The 23,884-nt window shown below is 43.4% G+C and overlaps 2 protein-coding genes across 6 annotated transcripts in view; both read left to right on the forward strand.

The window, feature by feature from the left end:
* Window positions 1–17,636, forward strand: part of LOC119522340 (selenide, water dikinase 1-like) — an 88,253-nt gene extending 70,617 nt beyond the window's left edge. Inside the window, 4 exon segments of the mRNA XM_037820878.1 lie at window positions 10,453–10,642; window positions 11,006–11,058; window positions 16,664–16,811; window positions 17,624–17,636. Of these exon segments, the coding sequence (XP_037676806.1) occupies window positions 10,453–10,642; window positions 11,006–11,058; window positions 16,664–16,811; window positions 17,624–17,636 (404 nt within the window).
* PAK3 (p21 (RAC1) activated kinase 3) overlaps window positions 1–23,884 on the forward strand; it is a 316,820-nt gene that overhangs the window by 175,775 nt on the left and 117,161 nt on the right. For 2 of the 5 annotated variants that reach the window (XM_037821665.1, XM_037821669.1), the window contains exons 1-3: window positions 10,537–10,683; window positions 11,718–11,821; window positions 16,664–16,811. The exons of 2 other annotated variants lie outside the window; for them this stretch is intronic. The gene's annotated coding sequence lies outside the window, so the exon portion shown is untranslated. Of the gene's footprint in view, window positions 1–10,536; window positions 10,684–11,717; window positions 11,822–16,663; window positions 16,812–23,884 lie in introns of those variants that run through there. One more of the 5 variants, XM_037821666.1, reaches the window with a different exon arrangement.

Genomic DNA, 23,884 nt, shown 5'->3' on the forward strand with positions numbered 1-23,884 from the left:
TTGCTTTTTCTCAGTCCAAGCTGATTTTCACTCTTTCACTCTCAGACATGTTTGACTTTGAGGTTTTGGCCTTTTTCAGAAGGGGATGGATCTGAGAAGAAAGTTGAACACTCAAATCAACTATTATTCATTTTCATATTTTTCAGCTGAGTTGGTAAAATATTTAATGGACAAGTGCATCTTAAAAACCTGTAAATCCTGAATAATGTCTGTTTTTGAGTTACAGTATTATACAAATCTCAATTTCTAGGGTTTTGACAATGTACTATGGTTGTGGTAAGACATTATCATTGGGGGAAACTAGACGAAGGATACACAGAACTCTACTATTTTTGCAATTTCTTGCATCTTAAACTATTTAAATTTTAAAAGTTATTTAAAAACCATTTAGTGGGATAAGAGGTTTATGCCAATAATCTAAACAGGACTTTTAAAAACTGGTCTGACTTTACTTGTGCCTTGCCATAATAAATAGGTAGAGCAATCCAAAATTGGTTGTAACAATGTTCTCTTATTTGTCCCTGGTTTGAATCTTAGGTGGAGTAGGGATATCAGTGGATTACCACTACCAGGTACATAACCCTGTCGGGGTATAAATGTGGGACTGTTTGTTCATCAACAATATACCATTTGAGAAGAGTCTGGAAATATGCCTTAAGATATCACCAGGTAGGATAAGAAGGGAGAAAGTTATTCTAGGCAAAGGGAGGATCAGGAAGAAATGCACAGAGATATGAAAGTCAAGGCATATTAGGCAAATAAAATAGTTTAGTTGCTGAAGCTTGGGGTGTAAGAGAAGAGTGGTGGGAGAGAAACCTGGAAAGATTGGTTGGAACTGGAGTGTGACAGTCTGGATGTGATTCTCCTCTCCTCTGAAACTAAGGACTTTGGACTTTCCTTGCAGTTATTACTACATCTGTCTTGTGTTACCATTACTGAATAATGTATCTTCTCTCCCCAATTCCCAGTTCCTTAAGGAGATGGTCCAAATTTAGTTTGTCTCTGTAGCCTCTGTAATACCTAGATCTAGGTCTTGTACTTAGTAGGAACTCACTAAATTTGACATAGGAATGAATAATCTATTACAATGATGCAGTTGATATTCCCTCTTAAGGACATCTGGAGCCCTAAGATAATGTAGAGTCAGGTGTCTACTCCCAAGGAAACAAAAATAGCAGGCAGAAAAGCACCCAGCCCATCTCCTTCAAGCTCTCTTTGTGTCTGGCTTTGGTGACTGGACTGTGCCATGCCCTGCCGTCTTTGACACATGCCCATCATTGCCCCTGGACTATTCCCATAACCATGCCCTTTGAAGAGAGGTAGTGTGGTTTTCCGTATTCTATTTGACATTCCACTCACACCTCCCTCTGTATAGCTTTGCTGTAAGGCTGATGAATTATAGTGACTACATGGGTCAGGCAAGACTTGGAAGTGGAATGTAACTCCTCAGGAAGGAGATTTTCTCCAGGATTTGGCTGACATACATAATTTACAGTGATCTCCACCATTTGCCTGTTGGTGATTTTCCTCCATTCTCCTCCAGAGGGAAATGTTCCTTTGCTCAACACTTCAGATAGTCGGGTGCCGGGATGAGGGCACTTCTGTTCCTGACAACCTCATTATGTGATTATCAGGAGCAGACACTGCCCAGGTTGTCACGACAACCAGCAATGATTCAGAGCTTCCCTGAAAGGTCTGTATCTCTGGCAAATAATCAGCCTTTTGCACTTAGCAGATGCTGAACACAGCAGCCAATCACAGGTAAGCAGGGAAAACATCATAGTCCAGCCTGTCCACACGCACACACACACACACACACACACAAAAGATTTGTTTTCCTATTTCTCTTCTTGGATCTTTCCCCCCTAGATTTTGTTTTCCAATTGCTCCTTCTCTTTCTTTTTTCCCTAGTAAAATGGGGAGAGCAATGAAACCAACTTCCCAAATTCAATTTACTCTGCAGTATTACTTAGATTCAATCAGTGATTGGGAATATGTGGGAACAGAATGCATAATGTGATCTATTTGGGGAAAAATCAAATGGAACATCTGCTCAATCAAATAATGTAGTTTGATATATGGGACCATGGTGAAAGTAGGGCTAATCAAAACCAAATCAGAGTAGAGGAACTTCGTGATTCTCATATTAATTCATCCAGAGCCACCTCCATTTAATTGTCTTCTGTATTTTCTTTCTGTGCTGGAAGGGAGGAGGGCAGAGGCTGTGGGCTTCTGAAAGCTCTTAGGTTCTGCAGGGCAGGTCGCTAACAGGAGCCAATTATAGTGAAGGAAGGGAAAGAGAGATGAGCCCCACTACCCTCAAGTTCCCACCACTCAAGGAGCATATGCAAATGAAGCCTCCTCAGGTCTATAAAGGAGGTGTATAGCTCTGAAATCTGTTAAACAACTCTTGTTCCATTTGCATCCATGCAACAGTCCGGGGCTATAGGCAGAACCGGCTTTATAGAGGAGAAAACTATAGCCTAGGGAAATTCGAGTCTTGCTCAAGGTTTCCTAGCCAAGATTGTAATAGAATCTGGGTCTCCTGATTCCCAGGCCAGAATTCTGAGAATCAAGAGGATGGTGATTTCCTAGTCATGGGCTTCCCTCTTTCCCCAGCCTCTGGTTTATAAAGGACCAAGGATGAGACCTACTGGCATCTCTGAGGCTCCTTGCTCTTTGCCAAACAGGCTACCCACAGTCCTGCCACAGTACTACCCACATTGATGGGAATGGGAGGCAAGAAGGAAGGGGCCAGCAGGGGCTGGCTGCTTTGATGGTAAACAGGTTGCAGTGAGCAAGTGCCAAGTGATGGAGGGAGTGAGCACCGTGCTCACAGCCAAAGCCTTGTACACCAGCTGCTGAGCCAGGTTCTTCTGTATTCAGAGCAGGAGGGGAGCTGGGAGGACTGGGAATCACAGATACCTGAGTCTACCATGGGAACAATTTCCTGCTGTGGAACTAAAGGGGGGTGGGGTGGGAAAGGAGCCAAGAAGTCCCTCCTGCTTTTGCCCAGTGGGACATTACTGCCCTGCATTCAGGGCCTGCCCAGGTATGGCTCAGCTTAACCTAGCCTTTGTTGCCATATTGGAACCATTGGCCTGGCATTCAGACCCCTTTCAGGATAGCAGGTGTAGTTTTTTTTTTTTCTTCACCCAACAAAGGCTATATTTTCCCTTTTTATGGTATTTCTTATAAGCAAAAATATGCTTATTGTATAAAAAGCACACACAATACAGAAGTATATAAAGAAAAGATTTAATAATGTTTACCACCACCATGATACACACATATCCACAAATCTCTTCCCCTTTTCATTCCCAGAGTTTGATGTGTGTGCTTCCAGCTTAAACACACACATACACCCTTTTTTAACAAAAAGAAAATCATAGTATACATGCATACATGTGTTCTGCAATTTTTTTCATTCAACAATGTATCATGGTGTTTCCATTTATTTATATAGGGATCTTCTTCTTTCTTTTTAGTTGATGTATAATACTCCAAACTATGTGTATGCCATTAGTTAATTAATTATTCCATTATTGAGAGACATTTGGGTTATCTCCAGCTTTTTCATTCTTACATAACATTTAACAACGAAATTACTTGAAAATATCAGCATATCCAAGGGCAAATTCCTTGAGTTGGAATTGCTGGGTCAAGTGGCATATGCTTTAAAAATTTTTATAAGTATTACCAACTTGCCCTCCAAAAAGATTGTGTCATCAATGGTACATGCACATGAGCAGTGTTTTCTTTATCTGAAGATTTCACTGGAACAGCTTGAAGATACTTGTTTTATTTTACTTCTCTTGCTACAAGCCCCATCCTAGAGCCCCTCTCCTCTCACATGAATCCAGAATCCAGGGGCCGGTTGGGTTGGTGGGAGCCAAGGAAGAACAGCAACTCATTTGCCATATAGAGTAGGAGAGAGAACACAGAACTGAGAGTGTGAGACCTGGTTCCTAGGACTCTTTCTGTGAGACATTGAACAGGTTACTTCAAACCCCTGGGCTTCCCTTCTCTCATCTATGAAATGTAGATTATAATAGTTGCCATGGTAAAGTGTTGTGGTGATTGTGAGGATCAGACGAGGAGATACAAAAATGGTTTGTAACCTGAGAAGTATGATACACATGTCAAATCGTTATTATGGTAGTGTTGCTATTAAAACCTTAAATCAATGAGTTTGGGAAAGGCAGCAGGGGACAGCTGAAGTTGAGTGGGAAAAAAGTATGTAATGAAATCTTTAAAACATTTCAACTTAGAATCTCTTTCCTGAAAGTTCCCATGCGGTTGGTTGTCCCACACTTTTGAAGAACAAACCACATTGGCAGTAATGACTACTTTCTGGTAAGAACAGTCCTATTTCTATTATACCACTATACTTTAATTTGTTGAGCACCTAATACGATTTTGGCCCCATGCTGGTTTCTGTAATCAATGAGGAGGGAAGAAACACACACATGAAACATTTAAATAACTATGTGTGGTGACTGCATAAATAGCTCTGAGTTATAGCTGAGGTATATGTGAGGATTAGAGTGAAATCAAATACCTTTTAATTACAATTTAAATCAATAGCCTGGAAGACCCAAGTTAAATCATTAGGAAAATTCAGTTATATCTTTTTATTTCTTAAAAAAGCATTCTTGTTGTTTAAAATAACCCAAATAAATACACAGTACAAATCAGATATGTAATATTTAGTCAGTTATATTCACTTAAATCAGTGATTTTTTTTAAGATTACTTTTACCATGGTGTAAAAAAATCAATGTGATGCAGTTACTTTTTTTTTAACCCCAATGTTAATTTAAAAAGATATTTGTAAAATTATTGGGAGTATAGCCATCCTATTTCAACCTATTAATCAGAGAATTTAGGGAGAGGGTTTTGGGTGTTTTTACTTTAGCATGTGAGTAACCACTACACACAAAAAAAACACCATTTAAAAATGCTTGATTTCATGAAAACATCAATCTTGTATAGTCTGAGTTTTGAAGCAAACATGTATTTTAACAAAACCAATAATATTATGTTTAACTCTTAATAAGAGTATAATGTATCATATTAGAAAAAGAATGGGCTTTGGACTCAGACAGATCTAGATACAAATCCCACCTTTGCTAACTTTCTACAATGTTCATGTAATACTCTTGCATGTATAAATATATATTTTTAGCTAAGGAAAATAAAAATGCAAAATAATCCTAAAAATAAATACAGTTTGGATTATACATAGTTGATTAAGTCTTTACCTCCCTCTTCCTTTTTTTATCATAGATTGGAAGGGTTATTATTGTTCTTTTTAAATTCCCAGTATCATCACAAGTGAGGCATTCTCTTCTCCAACTGCCTAAGAAATTATCTCTGATGAATCTAGAGGCCTGTTGTGTAACTTTGCCTAAAAGAACTTTGGCAGATGTATTAGTTCAAGATATAGCAGTCTTGAAATTTATTTTGTTGGTATTATGGAGGAGTGATTGCTGGATGTTATGCAGTGTTGAGGAAATTGGATAAAAGTGCACTGGGGATGGTCATGACCCATTTTGACAATTTAAGTATGTAAGGATGTATTTATCTTTATAAAAATAAGTTTGAAAGTAGAGAGGAAAAAATCTTAGTATGTTAACCCAACTAATAATTTTTTATGTTCTCTTCTGATCTTTTTCTGTGGGCATTTTGCATCATTATAATTTGAATGCACTTATTATTTTGTATTCTGTTTTCATTTTTTTCTGGCAGCTTACTGTCTCCTTAGTTGGATTTACCATAATTTACATAATCTAACCAAATCCTGGGGTATGGTTTTTTGGGTAGCAAGAGATGATTTTTGGAGTTAGGTTTTAGAAGGCTTAGGATGCCTACAAAAATTTGAACTTTTTCCTAAAGACAAGAGAAGCCATTGAAGTTTTTAGGGAGAGGAGGGACAGGAGGAGCCACATTTTAGTGAAATTAAAAATATATATACTCAATTTTGCCTCCACTAATGGGCAGTATGCCAAGGCTGGATGTCTGTAGGAGGGGGATATGGGTAGGGGTATGGGATTCTTGGCAGTGATGGTGCCATCTGAACTTTTTAATGTATTTTATTTTTATTTTTATTTTATCTTATTATTCATCATGTTTTTCTTTTGTCTTTTTTCTCATCTTCCTCTCTTTTTTTTTGCAGAAGAGATAGAAATATCCACATATAGATTGTGGTTGTGAATGCATAACTTTGTGATTATACCAGGAACCACTGATTGTTTACTTAGGACTGAATGTTTGGAGAATAAAGGGAGGGATGCAGGTGCTGGAAAACATGTGGAGAGAGGGATGTGCCCGGTCACTGCTGGTGGGGAAGTGGAGTGGTGTGGCCCGCCTGGAGGGCAGTGTGGTGGTTCCACAGGAGGCTAGGTATGGGGTTACCATATGGTTCTGCAAACCCGTTGTTAGATATATGCTTGGAGGGGCTGGGAGCGGGGACAAGAATGGACATTTGCACGCTGGTGTTTATGGTGGCAGTGTTCACAATTCGTGGTGGATGGGGGTAGCCTGAGGGTATGTTGACTGGTGAATGGAGTGGTGAACTGTGGTGCATACATACCTTGGAATATTGAGTGGCTGCAAGAGGAAATGAGGTTGTGAGGTGTGCGGCTGGGTGGATGGACTATGAGACAGTGTGTTACATGAAGTAGGCCAGAAATAAATGGTTGAATATTATGACACCTCATGGTGTGGACTGGCTAGGGTGTGCAGGCTCTGGGAGTTGAGTCTGGGAGCATGGGTTATTAGGGGAAGGCTTACTGTAATGGTTCCTGGATTGTGGTTCTTGCAGCAGTTATATCTAGTCCTGAGTTGTAGGGGTTGTTTCTGGATTCTGAGATGCTGAGCTCTTGTGTGTGGTCTGGTCGGTCCCTGGAACTTCAGGTATCTCTGATACCTGAGGTTCAGAGCTAGAGTTTGGTAGCTATGAGTGTCAACAATGCCCCATGCAGCAACTGCTAAAGAAGCTGAAAAAGAGATAAGACTTCAATTAGAGATATGAATGAAATGGTCTTGGTTAGGACTGGGATAGATCAAACTGGGGGGTAGAGGATGATATTGACTGTGTTTTGAAACTTCGACTTCTGTGTGAGACCAAAAGAAGAGCTGTTTATTTGGTGGAAGGTCTTTATCTTCTGTAGCATGCTATATAATTTAACTTGTTCGGTAGGTTTGTTCAAACAGCATGCTTGCATGGAGCCTTGAGTAGGGAGTGAGATCTGGTTTGTTTGTGCAGGTTGGTGTAGGGCCCCAATGCATCCCAGAGTAATTTGGGAAGAGAATAAAAATATATTTGAAGGGCCCCCTTGGAAGACTAGGAAAAAATGTGAAAATATTAAATTTACCCACCTGGGGAATTTCTTATATTCTCACAAACATTGGAGATTACCAATTTAGTAGGCAAAGCCCTCCATCTTGGGGTTTGCCCTTATGAAGCCTGTTACTGCAAAGGAGAGGCTAAGCCTACTTATAATTGTGCCTAAGATTTTCCCCCTGAGTAACTCTTTGTTGCTCAGATGTGGTCCTCTCTCTCTAACTAAGCCAACTCAGCAGGTGAACTCACTGCCCTCCCCCCTAGGTGGGACCTGACTCTCAGGGGTGTAAATCTCCCTGGCAACATGGGACATGACTCCTGGGGATGGGTCTGGACCTGGCATCATGAGATTGGGGTGACCTTATTGACCAGGATGGGAGGAGAGATGGGGCAGGGTAGGGTTTCAAAGGCTGAGGGATTTCATGTGGAGTGGGAAAGTAATTCTGGAGGTTGTTCTTGTGCATTGTATAGATGTTCCTTTTTGGTTTTCGGTGTCTTAGAGTGGCTAGGGGGAGGTGCCTGGAGCTGTTGAGCTGTGGCCCGGTGGCCTTGATTCTTGAGGATGAGTGTGTTACTGTGTACCTTGTGCGGTGTGACCATGTGATTATAGAGGGCTTTTTGGCTCACTTTCCCTTTGTCTGCTGTGTGGATAAACGAATGGAGGAGTGGGGACAGAAAGGTTGGTGAATAATAAGGGGGGATGGATTGCTTTGAGTGTTCTTTTTTTACTTTTATTTTTGTTCCTGTTTTTGCTTTTATTTTTATTGGTTTTTTTTTTTTTTTTTTTTTTGGATTTGTGAAGGTGTCCAGGGGTTTACTGTGGTAATGAATGCACAGCTGTTTTTTTTTTTTTTTTTAATCATCATTTTATTGAGATATATTCACATACTACGCAGTCATACAAAACAAATTGTACTTTCGATTGTTTACAGTACCATTACATAGTTGTACATTCATCACCTAAATCAATCCCTGACACCTTCATTAGCACACACATAAAAATAACAAGAATAATAATTAGAGTGAAAAAGAGCAATTGAAGTAAAAAAGAACACTAGGTACCTTTGTCTGTTTGTTTGCTTCCCCTACTTTTCTACACATCCATCCATAAACTAGACAAAGTGGAGTTTGGTCCTTATGGCATTCCCAATCCCACTGTCACCCCTCATAAGCTACATTTTTATACAACTGTCTTCGAGATTCATGGGTTCTGGGTTGTAGTTTAATAGTTTCAGGTATCCACCACCAGCTACCTCAATTCTTTAGAACCTAAAAAAGGTTGTCTAAAGTGTGCGTAAGAGTGCCCACCAGAGTGATCTCTCGGCTCGTTTTGGAATCTCTCTGCCACTGAAGCTTATTTCATTTCCTTTCACATCCCCCTTTTGGTCAAGAAGATGTTCTCCATCCTACGATGCCGGGTCTACATTCCTCCCCGGGAGTCATATTCCACGTTGCCAGGGAGATTCACTTCCCTGGGTGTCTGATCCCACGTAGGGGGGAGGGCAGTGATTTCACCTTTCAAGTTGGCTTAGCCAGAGAGAGAGGGCCACATCTGAGCAACAAAGAGGCATTCAGGAGGAGACTCTTAGGCACAGATACAGGGAGGCCTAGCCTCTCCTTTGCAGCAACCGTCTTCCCAAGGGTAAAACTTATGGTAGAGGGCTCAACCCATCAAACCACCAGTCCCCTATGTCTGTGGTCATGTTAGCAACCATGGAGGTGGGGTAGGCGAATACCCCTGCATTCTCCACAGGCTCCTCAAGGGGGCACTACATCTTTTTTTTTTTTTTTCCTTGTTTGTCTTTTTTCTTTTCTTTTTTTTTTTTTTTAACTTTCCCTTCTTTTTTCAAATCAACTGTATGAAAAAAAAAGTTAAAAAGAAAACAAACATACAATAAAAGAACATTTCAAAGAGACCATAGCAAGGGAGTAAGAAAAAGACAACTAACCTAAGATAACTGCTTAACTTCCAACATGTTCCTACTTTACCCCAAGAAAGTTACATAATATAGCAACATTTCAGTGAACTTGTTCCTACTACATCCATCAGAAATTAACAGACCATAGTCATTTCTGGGCATCCCCAGAACGTTAAATAGCTTATCTGTTCTTCTTGGATTATTGTTCCCCCTTCCTTAATTGCTCTCTACTGCTAGTTCCCCTACATTCTACATTATAAACCCTTTGTTTTACATTTTTCAAAGTTCACATTAGTGGTAGCATATAATATTTCTCTTTTTGTGCCTGGCTTATTTCGCTCAGCATTATGTCTTCAAGGTTCATCCATGTTGTCATATGTTTCACCAGATCGTTCCTTCTTACTGCCGCGTAGTATTCCATCGTGTGTATATACCACATTTTATTTATCCACTCATCTGTTGAAGGACATTTGGGTTGTTTCTGCACAGCTGTTTGATGGTGCTGTGGACAGCTGATTGTGCACTTTGCATGATTGTATGGTATGTGACTATGTCTATAAAATTGCAAGGAAAAAATATAAATATATACTCAATTTGAAGCAGATTAATTTTTCTTTTTTTGCATAATGCTCTGTTTTGCAATGTGTGTTTCATATGCAGAAAGGTAGTTTTCCTTTCTATAGTGCCACCTCTTTGAATCATACAGCCATATCTGTCTCTCTGAGTTTTCTGTGTACTCCAGAGGCTGATCAGTGTAACCTGCTTGCCTTACAGGTGGTGTCCCAAATCAAAAATATTTTCCCCAATAAAGAGTGGCCTGTAACTGGACAGATTTCCTCCCCTGAAAATTCATGTGAAATCCCAGTCTTCCTGAGGGGTCAGTTAAAGAAGATTCATTAAATCCCCGTCCCCTCCCTGTGTCAGGTGCTCCTTTTTCTTAATGACCCCACCTCCGTCTAGACAACCCTGGCAATGTGGAAGTTTCCATCCCCTTTTCCTTTCCCCTCCCCTTCAGTTTTTTTTTTCCTCTCTCCCCAGCGCTTCCTGCCTGGAAACAAAAGATTGGTCCTCAGTAGCCCACTCTGGGCGATTTTAGTTTTATGCTCATCATCTGATTGGTCTATGTAAGGTGCAGAGCCCGGGTAACGTCATACCGGAGAAAGGCTGGGGAGCGGTTGCCGAGCAGGAGCGCTACCACTGGCGGGCAGCTGTCAGGAGCGAACCGTCTGGGATCTCGCGCAGCAGGCTGCAGCTCTTTCGGGCCTGGAGCTAGTGTGTGGGGGCGGGAGAAGAGGAGAAGAGCCCGGGGCGGGGAGCGGGCTGGGCCCCGGGCTGCGGCTGCGGCTCCCCAGCCCCGCCAGCTGGAGTGCTCGGAGGTAAAGGCAAGGTCTTTTCAGGGTGGCTGGACCCGTGGCAGGTAAATTCCGCGACATATGGCACCCGGGCTAGCTCGGGGGCTGGGAGTTGCTTTTAGGTTGGGGGGCAGATTTTTTGCCTTCACGACCCTCCCCCTTCCGCCGCGCCCAACTTGAGTCTTGAGCCCTGAAAATGAGCGCGCAGTTTGCATGATCCTCGTAAGCGAGCGCGGACAAGTGGGTGTGTCTGGGCCGTTCCCTGAGGGCCTGGAACCCTTCGCACCGTCAGGAAGCCCTGGCCTGGCATATTGGGGCCTAGGCAAAATCCGCCCCGAAAAGCTATGTCAACCTGTAAGTGGTATTACCGCCCCCCACCCTCTGCAGCTGCAGCACCGGCAGACCCCCGGAGAGGGGAGAGGGTGTGGCCGCGGGTCTGGGTAAGTCAGGGAAGATCCCGACCCAAGCAAACAGAAAAAGTGATGATTTTCTTAACCGGCGCCCCCCTCCTTTATTTTTATTTATCCCACCCCCTTTTTTGGTGGGGGACAGGTAATGGAAGGAGGACTATTTTCTTCCCTGTGGGGATGGAATGATGCCATAACGCCCCTAGAAAGCCTGGGGCCCCTCAGTTGGCCTTTTTCTTTGTCTGGGGAGCCAGTCCATTAGGACCACTGCCTCCCCCTTTCTTGAACCCCTCGGCTTCCAGGAGCCTCCATAGGCCAGCCTGTGAACTGGCTCTGGCAAGATTCCTGTCGCACTTTTGGGCGGATTGAATATTTTAGATTATTGCCCTCCCATTTTTTTCCCTTCCTTAGGTGATGGTCGGGGTGGGGTAATGGGGGATGGGGGTCGGAGGGCATTCCACAGGATAGGAGTCAGAGGCCCCTCTTGTTTTTATAGTCTCACCTTCCAGAATCCAGTGCCAGACTCTGGACTTGAGGGTTCTGGGCTGTGGTCTGTAGAAGCCAAGGAGAGAAGGATGAATGGCTTGGCTTTGGGAAGCCTGATGGGGGTGGTTGCAGTGCCATTTTTTTTTAAATGGCTTTCATGGGGAAGCCCTTGGCCATGTTAGTCTTGCTCCCCCATGGTTTTGCAGACTCATATCCAGGTCAACTGTGTCTGAGGTGTTGGAACAGAAGGAGGTCCATTCCTGTTGGTGACAGCACTGTGGCCCTGTTCTGGGATGATCGAGGTATAAAGGTCAGTGCAGTTTTCACTGGGCCATTTGCAAAATTATAATCGGGCAGGATCTGTGATTTTTGTACCAAAGGGGCTTAATATGATAATAGACAATTAATTGCCCCTGGCTTAGAGAGAGGGCCACTGTAAATCTCTTATTTCTAGACACAAATAGCATAACCCTCTCCCCCATGAAAGAGGTAAAATGAGAAGAGATTGAGAAGTATGCAGGGTAAAAGCCTACAGCAGAGAATCCTGAGGCCAGAGGAACCTTGGAATGTCAGGGAACAGACTCTCCAAGCCTCCAAACAGGCAAGTAGGCCCTGTAGGAGAAACCTAAGAGAAAAAGGAGGTTCATGTGTGATAGTGGTGCAGGCAGCAAGAGTGGAGACAGGTTGTCTCCACTTGAGGGGCCACGGCACTGTAGGGATACTCTGACTAGCTGAGCAATCCCAGAGGCTGCAGATTTTCTGGTTGAAAGTGGAAGCGGTTTAGTGCAAATAAGCTTGCTGATGTTTGGGAGGGGCAGTGAACGTGACAGGTAAGGGAAATGAATAATTGCTGGCGTGGGGAGTTGCTGTCGTCAGAGTTTATGCTATTATGAGGTCAGAGACTAAGTTACTATGAAGTTAAAGCCAAAAAAATCAGATCTAGAAATCAAATAAGAGCCAAAGAGAGAGTTGAAGAGACAGAAGAAGGAAAAAACATCATTTTACCAGGAGCCCAAAGGCCCTGATTGCCCTGTTGAGATGGGGAAATTCAGTGGCTGAGGCTGTTGTGGCTTAGCCAGAAATTAGAGGGAATGTTTCTCGATATTCAGGAAATCATTAGCATTCCCACCCATGAGCCACCTCCAGGAACCTGTAGCTTTGGCCAAGGGAAGGAGAAGAAACCATGTCAGCCTCAACAACTGGTTCTTCCCTCCTGGGTAAGAAGAGCGGACTGGAGGAAGGGAGCTCCAAAGGGAAGTGGGGTGGGGGGCTTCGAATCTGGCCAAGACTGAGTGGGCTAGGGCTAGGTCTGGGGTCCCTACTCCAGGCAGAGGGGTGCCTGCCTCTGCTCAAGATACAACAATAAAAACCTCTTCCTAGGGCCCCGTGGGGAGGGGGCCCCATGTGGGCGGGGCGGAAACCCAAAACCTGGAAGGTAAGTGCAGATGGCATCTGGGGTGCAGCTTAAGCTTTAGCTGCCCTGTTGTTTCTAAACGTCTCCACCTGCCAGGGGCTAGGCGGTTCCCTCTGCGAGACCTGGGGTGGACCCGCCTGCCAACTCGGCACTGCCTAGCTTTTCCAGCAGGGGGCGGGAGAGGGCGTGCAGCGGCGCGCAGGGCCGGAGTCCTCCATTTCAGGTGTGAAGCCCGAGACTCCGGAGTGATTCCAGTAAGAGCCATACATTTAAAATCTGATTTAGAGGTACCAGAGAACCAAATGAAACCCTGGGTCTGGCAGACTGTTTCCATTTTACCCCAGAAATGCAGCGCTTCCAACTGCTGTCTGCGGCTTTGGAAAGCATTTGTATTTACATAAGCGTTGATTACGGGAGTCACTAATACACAGCGAGTAACCGGAGTTTAATTGGAAATGTTAATCAGTGCAATGGATCTGCGTCTGATTTGCACATTCGGTCAATTATCTGCAGGTTTGGGCAATCTGTGCTGCACCCAGGGGATGCAATGGGGGGCAAAACGGCACAGCTACAGCTAGGTCTAGGGGCGGGAAGCAAAATGGAGGAGGTGGACCTTGAAGATTGGAAAGAGATTAACAGTTTACTGGTGGGAAAGGAAATCATTCCAAAGGTGTAATCACAGGGAGTCCTGGGCGACTAATCGCTGGGATGGAACAGGTCTGCCACACAATAGAGGAAGAGGCCAGTGTTTTCCCGTGAGGTGGGAGGGGGCTGGATTTGGAGAATGGGTTTTTTTTGTTTTTTTGTTTTTTTTTTTAGGGGCAGGAGGACTAGGAGCTGGGATGGAATGAACCCTAGGAGTCAGATGTGTGTGCTGATTTGAGTTTGTTTGCCCCTTTCTGGGCCTCAGTTTTCTTGTCTTTCAAATGATGGGATTAGACTAGGTGGTCTCTGAGATGGTCCTCACATTTTAAGAAGTGAGTCAATTTATTCTTGGTAGTGAAGACAGGTCCACTAAAGGACAGCGCCACCACCACCACCACAAAAAAAATTACCCCTTGAAAATCACATTCCCTTTTGTATGTCCTCCAGTTTAGGGGAAAACTATACAAAACAGCACCTCTACTACCACACACATCTCACCTCTTTCAGCAGTGTAAGTTTACTTTTATTTCTTGTGAATGGGGAACAGGAGACAAAAGAGAGGCCCAAGTTGAGAATCTGCTAGCCACCCTATAACGAAGCCTCACGAAAGGCTCTGTATAGAGGTCTTACAGACCTCAGGAGGTGAGGGGCAGGTGTTCACTAGCGGCCCTGACTGCCTAACTCAGTCTCAAAACAGAAGGGCTTAGAGTGGGCGTGAAGGAAGGACTTTAATTGGGATATGCATCCTTTTCCTTCCTGTCCTTCTCCCGTCTCCCTCTGAGCCCAGTGTTCTTTTTGGAATTCTGCACCCTCAAGAGACACTACCCCTAACAATCAGCCCCACAGCGCCCTCTAGTGCTCACAATGAGAACACCTTTGGCCGAGCTCCCTATTGAAGGCGCTCCTGACCCACCCGAGGTGCCAATGCTAAACACTTGTGCAGCTGTTACTCCCAAGGGAGAAGGTCTCCAGTCCTTCCAACAGACTTGACAGAGGCAGGATAGATACCCACAACATGGTCAGACACATACACATGTTTTAGACACGACACAATACATGGCACTCATACATGGTATAAATGCAATATATACGCAACATGGTACAAAAAGCGCACACACAACAAGGTACAGACATGATACACATACACAACATGATATAAACATGACAGTACACACAACATAAGACAGACAACACAGTATAAATAAGACACAGCACATACACATAACAGTGTACATGTACACATGGCACAGAAATACTTGGTAGATGGAGCCTCACAGATATACACAATCTAGCATGTGCAGGTGCTCACACATGGGATTCCCGGAATCAACATTATACACCCAAAGGCAGGTGAGAGGAATGTGGCCACCAGGTGGAGTGTTGCGCACTGGGCAGAGCTATACAACTGGTGTTTTGAAAGCAGGCTGCCACAGTTTGTAACCTTGATACAAAGTTAAAAAGCAGTGTTAAGAATAGGGTGACTAGGGGAGGTAGGGTAGTTAGGTCTGAGGAAGCCTCTTAAACTTGCTCAGAAACCTGGAGAGGCTTGGCTAATAAAGGCTGGCGCCTCTCCCCACCCCAGAAACCCAGCTTGTCTAAAGCTGTTTCCCACTCCCCTGGGTACAAGCTACCTCCCCAGCCAGGCTTCACTCCTGGGGATGGTGGGGGGATGGGTAGATTTTGAGGCCATTTTTCTCCTGCCCTAGGCTAGCACCACCTCTCTCTGAAGCTATAGTGGCCCTTACTCCTACCCAACACCATGCAAGATGAGCTCATGCAGGCGGGGGGAGGGGGGATAGTGGGCGGGGTTTGGGAAGGCTGCTTGGACTGTGTGTGGAGGAAGCACACACAGAATGCCAGGGATGCTGAGAGAGAGACGTGCTCTGGAGTCTTGCCCAAGAGCAAGTGGCTGACCCAGGGTATAGCTTTTTCTTTCTTCCTTTTTTTTTTTTTTTCAATTCGAGAAGGAGGAATTAGGTATCTTGGGGCTTTTCTTGGCTCCCTAAGTCTTCAATTTTGCTATCTCCACCTTTAGACATGCATCCATCTCTTTGGATTAGGGCTCTGTGTGTTCTGGTACCTTCTAATAAAATGTGTGCTAGCCTGGAGCAGGACTTTATTGGGAATTAGCATATAGCTGCTGCTTTTCTTTGAGGGCAAACACCACGAAGGAAGGGGAGTAGGGGGAGCAGAGCTTGGGGCCCTACCAAGGGAAAACCTGCCTCCCCCTTGGAAGGCTCAGGTAATAGTGGGGAAAGGAAGAAAATGGAGATGTTAAAGAAACCCTGTCTTCTTCATGTTTGGACATGGAAACCTCTGTAGGGGGATGGGTAAATTCTCACCAATAAAGCAGTATATATTCATCCTAAGAAATGTGGGGAAGACTAGGGAGGACATCCCTGTGGTAGAGAAAGGGGGAGAATATTTCCATTTAGGGTCAGAGGCTGAGGCCTTCAGCAGCTATGAGATAACAGTTTAGGGGACCACAGAGTAATAGAGTAATATTGCCTCAGACAGTTATTCTTTCATTCATTCATTCATTCATTCATTTTTTTAGTGAAGGCAGTTGGTGGGAAAGGGAGTCAAAATGGAGGTGAAGACCTGGAGTTGGGGGATGAAATAAACTGAAAAGTAGTGCCAGGTAGGAAGTTCAGATATGCTCAGAGCCAATTTGCATTTGCCATCGTCTTAGTTTCCTAGTGTACACTAGACTACACTACCTCCCATAAGTATATAAATATTTCACATCTGCTGTACTTGATTTAGTCCTCCCAACGCTTGTCCAAGGTGACTAAGGCAAGTCTTTTCCACTTAATAGTAAGCAGGCCTAGTGTGGTGAAGTGACTAACAACATTTCTCAGATTGAAACTCACATCTAACGCTTGGTTCAGTGCCCTTTCTGGAATCCTAACAGTGGATGTTTTTTTGTTTGTTTGTTTGTTTATTTTTTACACTTCTTGCCTCTGATTCTCTAGCCTTCTCAAGGGTGTTCTGCAATTCACTGTAGGATGTGTCATGTTTGGGGGTTGGAAGAGGGAGTGGAAGCAGTTGGGGAAAGAGGTTCCCTCCCCCCCACAATGCTTCTCTTGGCAGGTTTTTCCCAAGAAAGAGCAGCTGAGTCCTTGCATCTTGTGGCAGCTGGTGTGCCCAGCACTGAGTCCGTGGGAGCTGAAGCCAGCCTGGCCTCTTCTCATGGGCAGCACCCACCTGTGCTGAGGTCCTGTGGCGGTGGTGGTGTGAGGTGAGTAATGGATTCCAGTGCAGGGAGTTAGGGATCCAGGTAAATGCCACCTTTCCACCAGAACTCCTGATATCAAAGACCCTGTCCTTCCTGGGCCTCACCAGCCAGGCCTTTGGGCATGGCCCCTACTTTCTTAGAGATTTTACTGAGTACAGCTGGCCTAGGTCTCTTGGTTCCCTCATCTTTAATATGGAAATTGCAGACAACCTTGACCTACATCCCAGGGGGTGAGTAGGAGAAACAACATAATCTTTGCCAAGTCCTTTGCAAATTTCAAGCACCATCTAAGAGCTTCAGTGTAACACAGACATGCTTCCCATCAATCTGTCATTTGTTTCCCTCCTGCTTTCCTGAAGTGTAAGTGGCATTTCAGCCATAGGCTGCAAACTCAGTAATTTCTACTGCCCCATAACCTTAACTTTACCTTTTTATTCAAAGTGTATCCCCACCCTATCCATCCCTGTTTCTGAGCCTGGCAAGCTTAGCTTAACTTCCTGAACTTTCCTTCTGCATTCAACTTGGGAGCACTTCCTCCCCCAACTCTCCAACACTTGAGTCTGTAGTGTTCAGTGTAGCACTTGCCTCCCTACTGCCTTAAATAATTCTTGCATGTTTTCTGGAATATTCATCTTGGCAAGTAAACTAGTCTCTGAGCTCCTCGCGGGCAGGAATTAGATTTTACTAGTCTCCTTCACAAGTGCCTAACAACTCCATGGCAGCGTTGCAATTTGGGCCTCTCTTCCTCTTCCGTTCTTTCAGGTTTCTCGGCCTGCCTCTCTGGTCATCTACTTGTCTCTTTGTCTGCCTTTCAGGCAGCCATTATAGCTTCTTCTGTCAGCTTCTCCATCTGGCCTTCTGTTGCTATACCCTGCAGTCTAGCTACCTGTTTGTATCTTGCTGTCCCTCTGCCTCTCTGTCTTGTCCTCTGTCTTTGTCACTTAAGACATCTCCTTTATTGCCCAAGTGAAAAAAACCAAACAGCCAACCAAAATAAAATACACCCAATGAGAAAAACAAACACCACACAGAAAACAAACAAAGGATATGCATTGCGATTCCCTTTCACGCTGAGCATGCACTGGGCCAGCAGGACAAGGTAAAGCACCTCACTGGCAGGTGTTTCTGTGATGCTTTCTCATGAAAGGGAAGCTCCAGAGTTTCAGCCTTGGAATTGGAATTGAAGGTATGACATTACAGCCTTGCTGATACTGATGCATTCAACTTTCTAGAGATGCTCTGGTAGGGGATCTTCGATAGACCTTGACTAACAGAAGGTAACTAGAAGAGAATAAAAGAAGAAGCTAGTCTCTGGTCTTTCCAGGGTGTTCTATGACAGCCACAATAACTTCTATTTATTGAGTTTTTATTGAGGCCAGTGCTGTGCTGGTCTCTTAATTTATATGATGCCATTTGATACTACAGTTATCCTGAAAGGTAGGTATTTTTTCTAATAATTGTTATTGTTTTGGATTATAAAAGTACAACTGCTTCATGGTAGGTATTATCATCCCCGTTTTACGGATGAGGAAATAGAGGTTGAGAGAAGTTAAACAACTTTTCTGAAATTGGAGACATGCTGCGACTTTGGAAGGAAAGATACCTCCTGGACTGAGTTTTCTAGCATCCCAAATTATTTTGATCATCTGTACCCTTCAGTGCTCACACTCACATACACACACACTCACAAGCATGCTCAAATAATCCTCATGCATTCACACACGATCATGTTTACCCCCTTGAGTCACACTCACTTTTCACACTGAACACATTCAGAGTGACAATCACTCTTACCCCCTTGCATTCACAATCATATTTACAATTACATACATACAAGGACATTCATAATGCCACACACTGTCACATGGATTTATACACTTACATTTTCATGCTGACCCACTCAACACTTACCATATACACACCCACCTTCATATTCTCACTCGCTCACACCTTTCTACATTCTCACACAGCCCTAGTCCCACACTTTCACAATCATACACATTTCATACAGATGTATTCAATCACCTTTACCCCACACATTTCTTCACAGTTGTGCACACTCCACATATTGACTTCACCCTATCCACACTCAAGCTTTATTACATAAGTCATATACCCAAAATTTCCTACAGTCCAACACATTTGCACTGATATAATCACTATTGACTCCTTATAGTCATTCACACAACTCATTTCAGGGACATATACACACACACACTCATAACTTCACATTTATATATACTAATACCATAAATACACTTATCCACTTGCACTCTTACACTCAGAATTACATGTTCTCACACTTACATGCTCAGCACTGACACAATCTCCCTACCTCTGTCACATCCATACATAATCACTCCTACACTTAGAAATATTCTTTTGACAAACATTCACACTCATGTACTCATACTTCACACTGTGGCGTAATCACACTCTACACCAAACTCACAGGCACATGCCATCAAACATGACAAGTTTCATAAACACAGCCATATTCACTGACACACAATCACCCTTACCCTTTCATACTCACACACAACCACAAACATAGGCACATTCTCATTGATACACACTGACACATACATATGTTTAACTAACCTTCTGTACTTGCACAAATTCACATGAATACACAGTCACACTTACTGAACACCCATACTCACATATTTACACTCACATCTTAAACACACATTCCAAATTATATACATCTACACACTCCCACAGACACATACACTTCATCACACTCATGAATTCACATTTACACTCTGACTCTCCAACTCCAACTCATACATCACATACATTCACACTGGCACAATCACACAACACACACACTCATGCTCTCATACACTCTTACTGACACACCCTCACTCATCAATGCATACATTCACAGATACACATGTAGTGACCGATATAGTCACCAACTCACACTTACACTGGCACACACAACATTGACACAGTTCACACTGTCACAGTCAATTAACATGATACATATATGTTCTCATACGCAGTGACTAACCCCACATATGGCCACATAAACACACATTCACCCAGCCACATCCTCATTTACATTGCCACACTTGCTCACACTGACCCACATGCACATGAGATATCACTGATGCATAAATACACTGACCCTCACTCAACACACTCCCCTGTAAACTGCCATGTACTCTTACCCAGACTCTCACATAAACATATTGACAGTGACACATACATTGATGCTGACCTACGCTGCCCCACACTGAGAAAATCACCTTGGGTCACACCTACTCACACTGATTCACACCTACTCATACCCCACACTACTCTCATGCACATACTCACACATACTTTTCCAAACTCTCATTTGCCGCCCCACTCATGTTGCCACATTTATACACTTTCATACTGACGCACTCTAACACCCAATTTCAGGCAGTAGTTCCTAATCGCAGTTGCCTGTCCTTTTTTCTTATTTACCACTAGTGCCCTCCTCATCCCTTCTGAAAGGTATTCTGGCAATCAGTGACCAAAGGGAGAGTGTTGGTCTCTGCCAGGGTTCCAGTGGGACCAAATCCTTCCAGAGCAGAAAGGAGCAGAATTTCTTTTTAGAATTAAAAGAAAAAAGGCCTAAACGCATAAATCAAAGTTTTATATCCTTTCCACATAGTTTCCTTTTACAGAGATCGTCTCTAATCATCTTTGCCAGTTCTGTCCAACAGAGGTTGGGGTTTTGGTGGTGTGTTTATGTTTCAGAAATTTATAGCTTAACTTGCCACCTCATTTCTCTCCCAAGAGGAGGGAAAGGAAGGGAAAGGTGAATAATGTGTTTCTTTATGTGCTCTTAATGGCATTCTATGCAAAAAATTCATGTCTCTGAGTTTATGCTTATGCATTGAAATTGCCTGCTGATTAGACACTTGGAAAGGGCAGGCTTGCTTCCAGCATGCACCTCTAATCTAGCCAAGCCTTCTTAATACCCTATTAACCCTGGAACTTGGTGTTCAAGAAAGGAAAAGAAAAGGTTAATGAGCTAGCTGGATGATAAAATAAATTTCTACAGTGAGTGTGCATGTGAATACATAGACCTTACTGAAATTTAAACAGCTGTTCTTAACAAATTATCAGAGGAGATTTCTCAGTAGGCATGGGTAAACTAAAGAAAGTTCCCTGTACTCCAGACAGACTGAAAATTGCCCTGCAAGAGGGTAAAAAGAAACACAAAACCCAGGAGTGAGCCAGTGGATCAGGAGCCTGGTGCCAGAGCTGTCTGCCACCCAAGCCCCCCAGCAGTGATTTAGAAACATCAAAACACCTTGTAGGAGACTCCCTAGTCCATGAATTTCCTGCTGCAGCTTTGCTACAGCCAAAATCAGTGCAAAATATGTCCAAGCTACCATTCCATATGGGTTCTGGCATAGCACAGGGGAAAGACCATACTCCAACACCACCAAAACCCCATCCTCTTGCCATTAGATTGGGAAATTCTTTGACAGCATGAACCATTTCTTACTCATTTTGGATTCCTAATGCCAGGTCCACAGTAAAAAAAAATTGTGGAAAAAATGTGAAATTCAATTAAGAGACAAAATGGGTGGGTGGGCAGCAACATTTTGTGAAGACAGATTGTGTCTCTCTTCTTGTCCCCCACCCATCCCAGAATTCCAATGGCATTACCAGCTCAGATTGAGGATCTTCTATGGGCCCCATGTAAATGCTAGCCCAGAGGATGATTCAAATAGGTGAAAAAGACATATACTTCCCTTGAAGTCCTTTTATTTGAGTGGTAAAGGTGAAGTCACCATTAAGCAGTAGCATAAGGCAACAGTCTTAAAGCTTGGGTTGGAGGGATCTTTATCCTATAATCCAATGGTCTTTGGGCTCCACAGGCCTTGATGGCCCAATAGGGGTTGGGAACAGCAGTGAGGATTTAGGGAAACCACTTCCCAAGCCAAACCTCCTTTAGACCTCTTGCTCAGCACAACGGCTCTGCCATCTTTCCAGAAGATTGTGTGTAACAAGCCTCTTTCTCACTGGGTCTCAAATAGAGGAAGAAAAGAAAAAATAGACCTCAATGGGAATAATACACTTAATTAAGATGTGGCCACTACATCCTCTGGGAGATGGCTTTAGAAAAATTGCCTGGCAACTTTACATCTGATGTTCCTTGCTGATTTGCCAAGGCTCACCAAAGGCAATTTATACAATTGCCTGAACTGGCTGAAATTTAGAAAGGGAAAAGTGTGCCTGTGTGAATTCATTTGAATTTCCTAAGTGCTAAGTGAGAAGACCCACCCTCAGGTATTTATATGATATTTTGTACTTTTCAAAATATTTAATAACCCATTCATTCATGATGATAGAGGCTTTAGGAGCATCAACTCTGGAGTCAGCCAGACTAGCATGAATACTAATTTGCCCTCTTACTAGCTGTGTGATCTTGTTTGAGTTAATTACTTAACCTCCTTAAGACTCAGTTTCATCACCTATAAAATGGGAGTGACACCAATCTCATTTACCTCATGGAGTTGTTATGAGGATGAAATAATATACATAAAGCACTTAGCACACTGTTGGGCCTAAAATAAATGCTCAACAAATGACAGATCTTACTGTTATCCTTACCACAACCCTTTGAGGTAGATGCTTTTAAAGGGACAGAAATTTGGGATAACAGGAAAAACAGTATGGTTCTTTGCAGTCAAAGAAAGGCCTGATTTTCACAGGGCTTGTTGCTTATTTTCCTTTCAGTCTTTATTTCTGCTTAGCCATAAGCTCATTCCCACTTGAGATGAATGAAAAATAGGAATAAACCATGTAGAGTTTCCTCAATGCCTGTGTTATTTTAGGACATGTTTATCTTGCCACTGGAGCAATGTTTCTTGTTCATTTAAATATCCCCTCTCTTCCTACAACTTTCCCCTTGAAATCACTGAAGCCCTCAGTGATGTCACCTTCATTTGCTAGTACAGAAACTTAGGAGAGGGGAGATGGAAGAAACTCCTGATGCTGATGGAGCCAGCAGTCTGCTTTCCAACCACAGTCACCACTCTGCCCTTGATTCTAGTGCTGAAATGTCTGCTTTGTGGGTAGAGGATCCGCTCATTTCCAGGCTTTGGTCCCAAGCATCACAATGGAGGCACAGTTCACTTACTCTGAAGCCCTAAGAACATTTGTGTCCATGCAAAAGCTGTGAGTAACTGAGAACACATCATATCATATTAAACTGTTGTGTGGTTGAGGAAGCATAATAAATATAGGTGTGGGCTTTGGAGTCACACAGACATGGGATTGTATAGTCTTACTCTTTCACTTACCAGCTTTGTGATGTTGGGCAATTGACTTAGTGTCTCTGAGCATCAGTTTCTTCTTGGTCTGTAAAACGGAAATGCTAAGTGAGAAGATCCACCCTCAGGTATGCCTTATATGGTTATGCAGGTTATGTGAACTTATACACGATAAATTTTTAGCAGAGCACCTGGGACATAATAAGATCCCAATGAATGATGACTATTTTATATATGGCTTGTGAAATCTGTGGCAGTAATTGTAAACATCTTCTTTTTGTAAAGTGTCTTAAATTATTTCAAAGCATTTCCCACATGTGGTCTCGTTGGAGCCTCACAACTTCCTTGTGAGGTAGTCACCTTTTCCAGTTGACGAAATAGATTCAGAGTAGCCAAGTGATATGCCCAAGGTCATGCAGCCCATTAGCAGCAGTGCTGGGCTGAGAATGCACCAATTCAGACTGAATATTTGCATCTTTGTCTTTTGGGGTACAGTTGGCAAATAAGAGCTGTTTGCACTGACCATAATCCTTCTTGTGGAAAAAACATCCATGCTAGCTAATCCACATTGTGTTCCTCTCTGTATCCTGTGCAATGCCCAGCAATAGTGTGACAAATGTGACGTTATGACACTACTTTTCAGGACAGGACCGAGTGATACATGGCCATAGTAGTATCATTCACCACCAATGGGAAAATCTTTCTTAAGGCAAGCTGTGTGGTCACACTCATGCTGCTCAGGTAACACCCAACGTCCCGAGTTTGGGAATTCTTAAAACATCCTGAAATACATCAACAGACTTCTGGTGC

This window comes from Choloepus didactylus, chromosome X (genome assembly GCF_015220235.1).
Source record: "Choloepus didactylus isolate mChoDid1 chromosome X, mChoDid1.pri, whole genome shotgun sequence".
Lineage (NCBI taxonomy): Eukaryota > Metazoa > Chordata > Mammalia > Pilosa > Megalonychidae > Choloepus > Choloepus didactylus.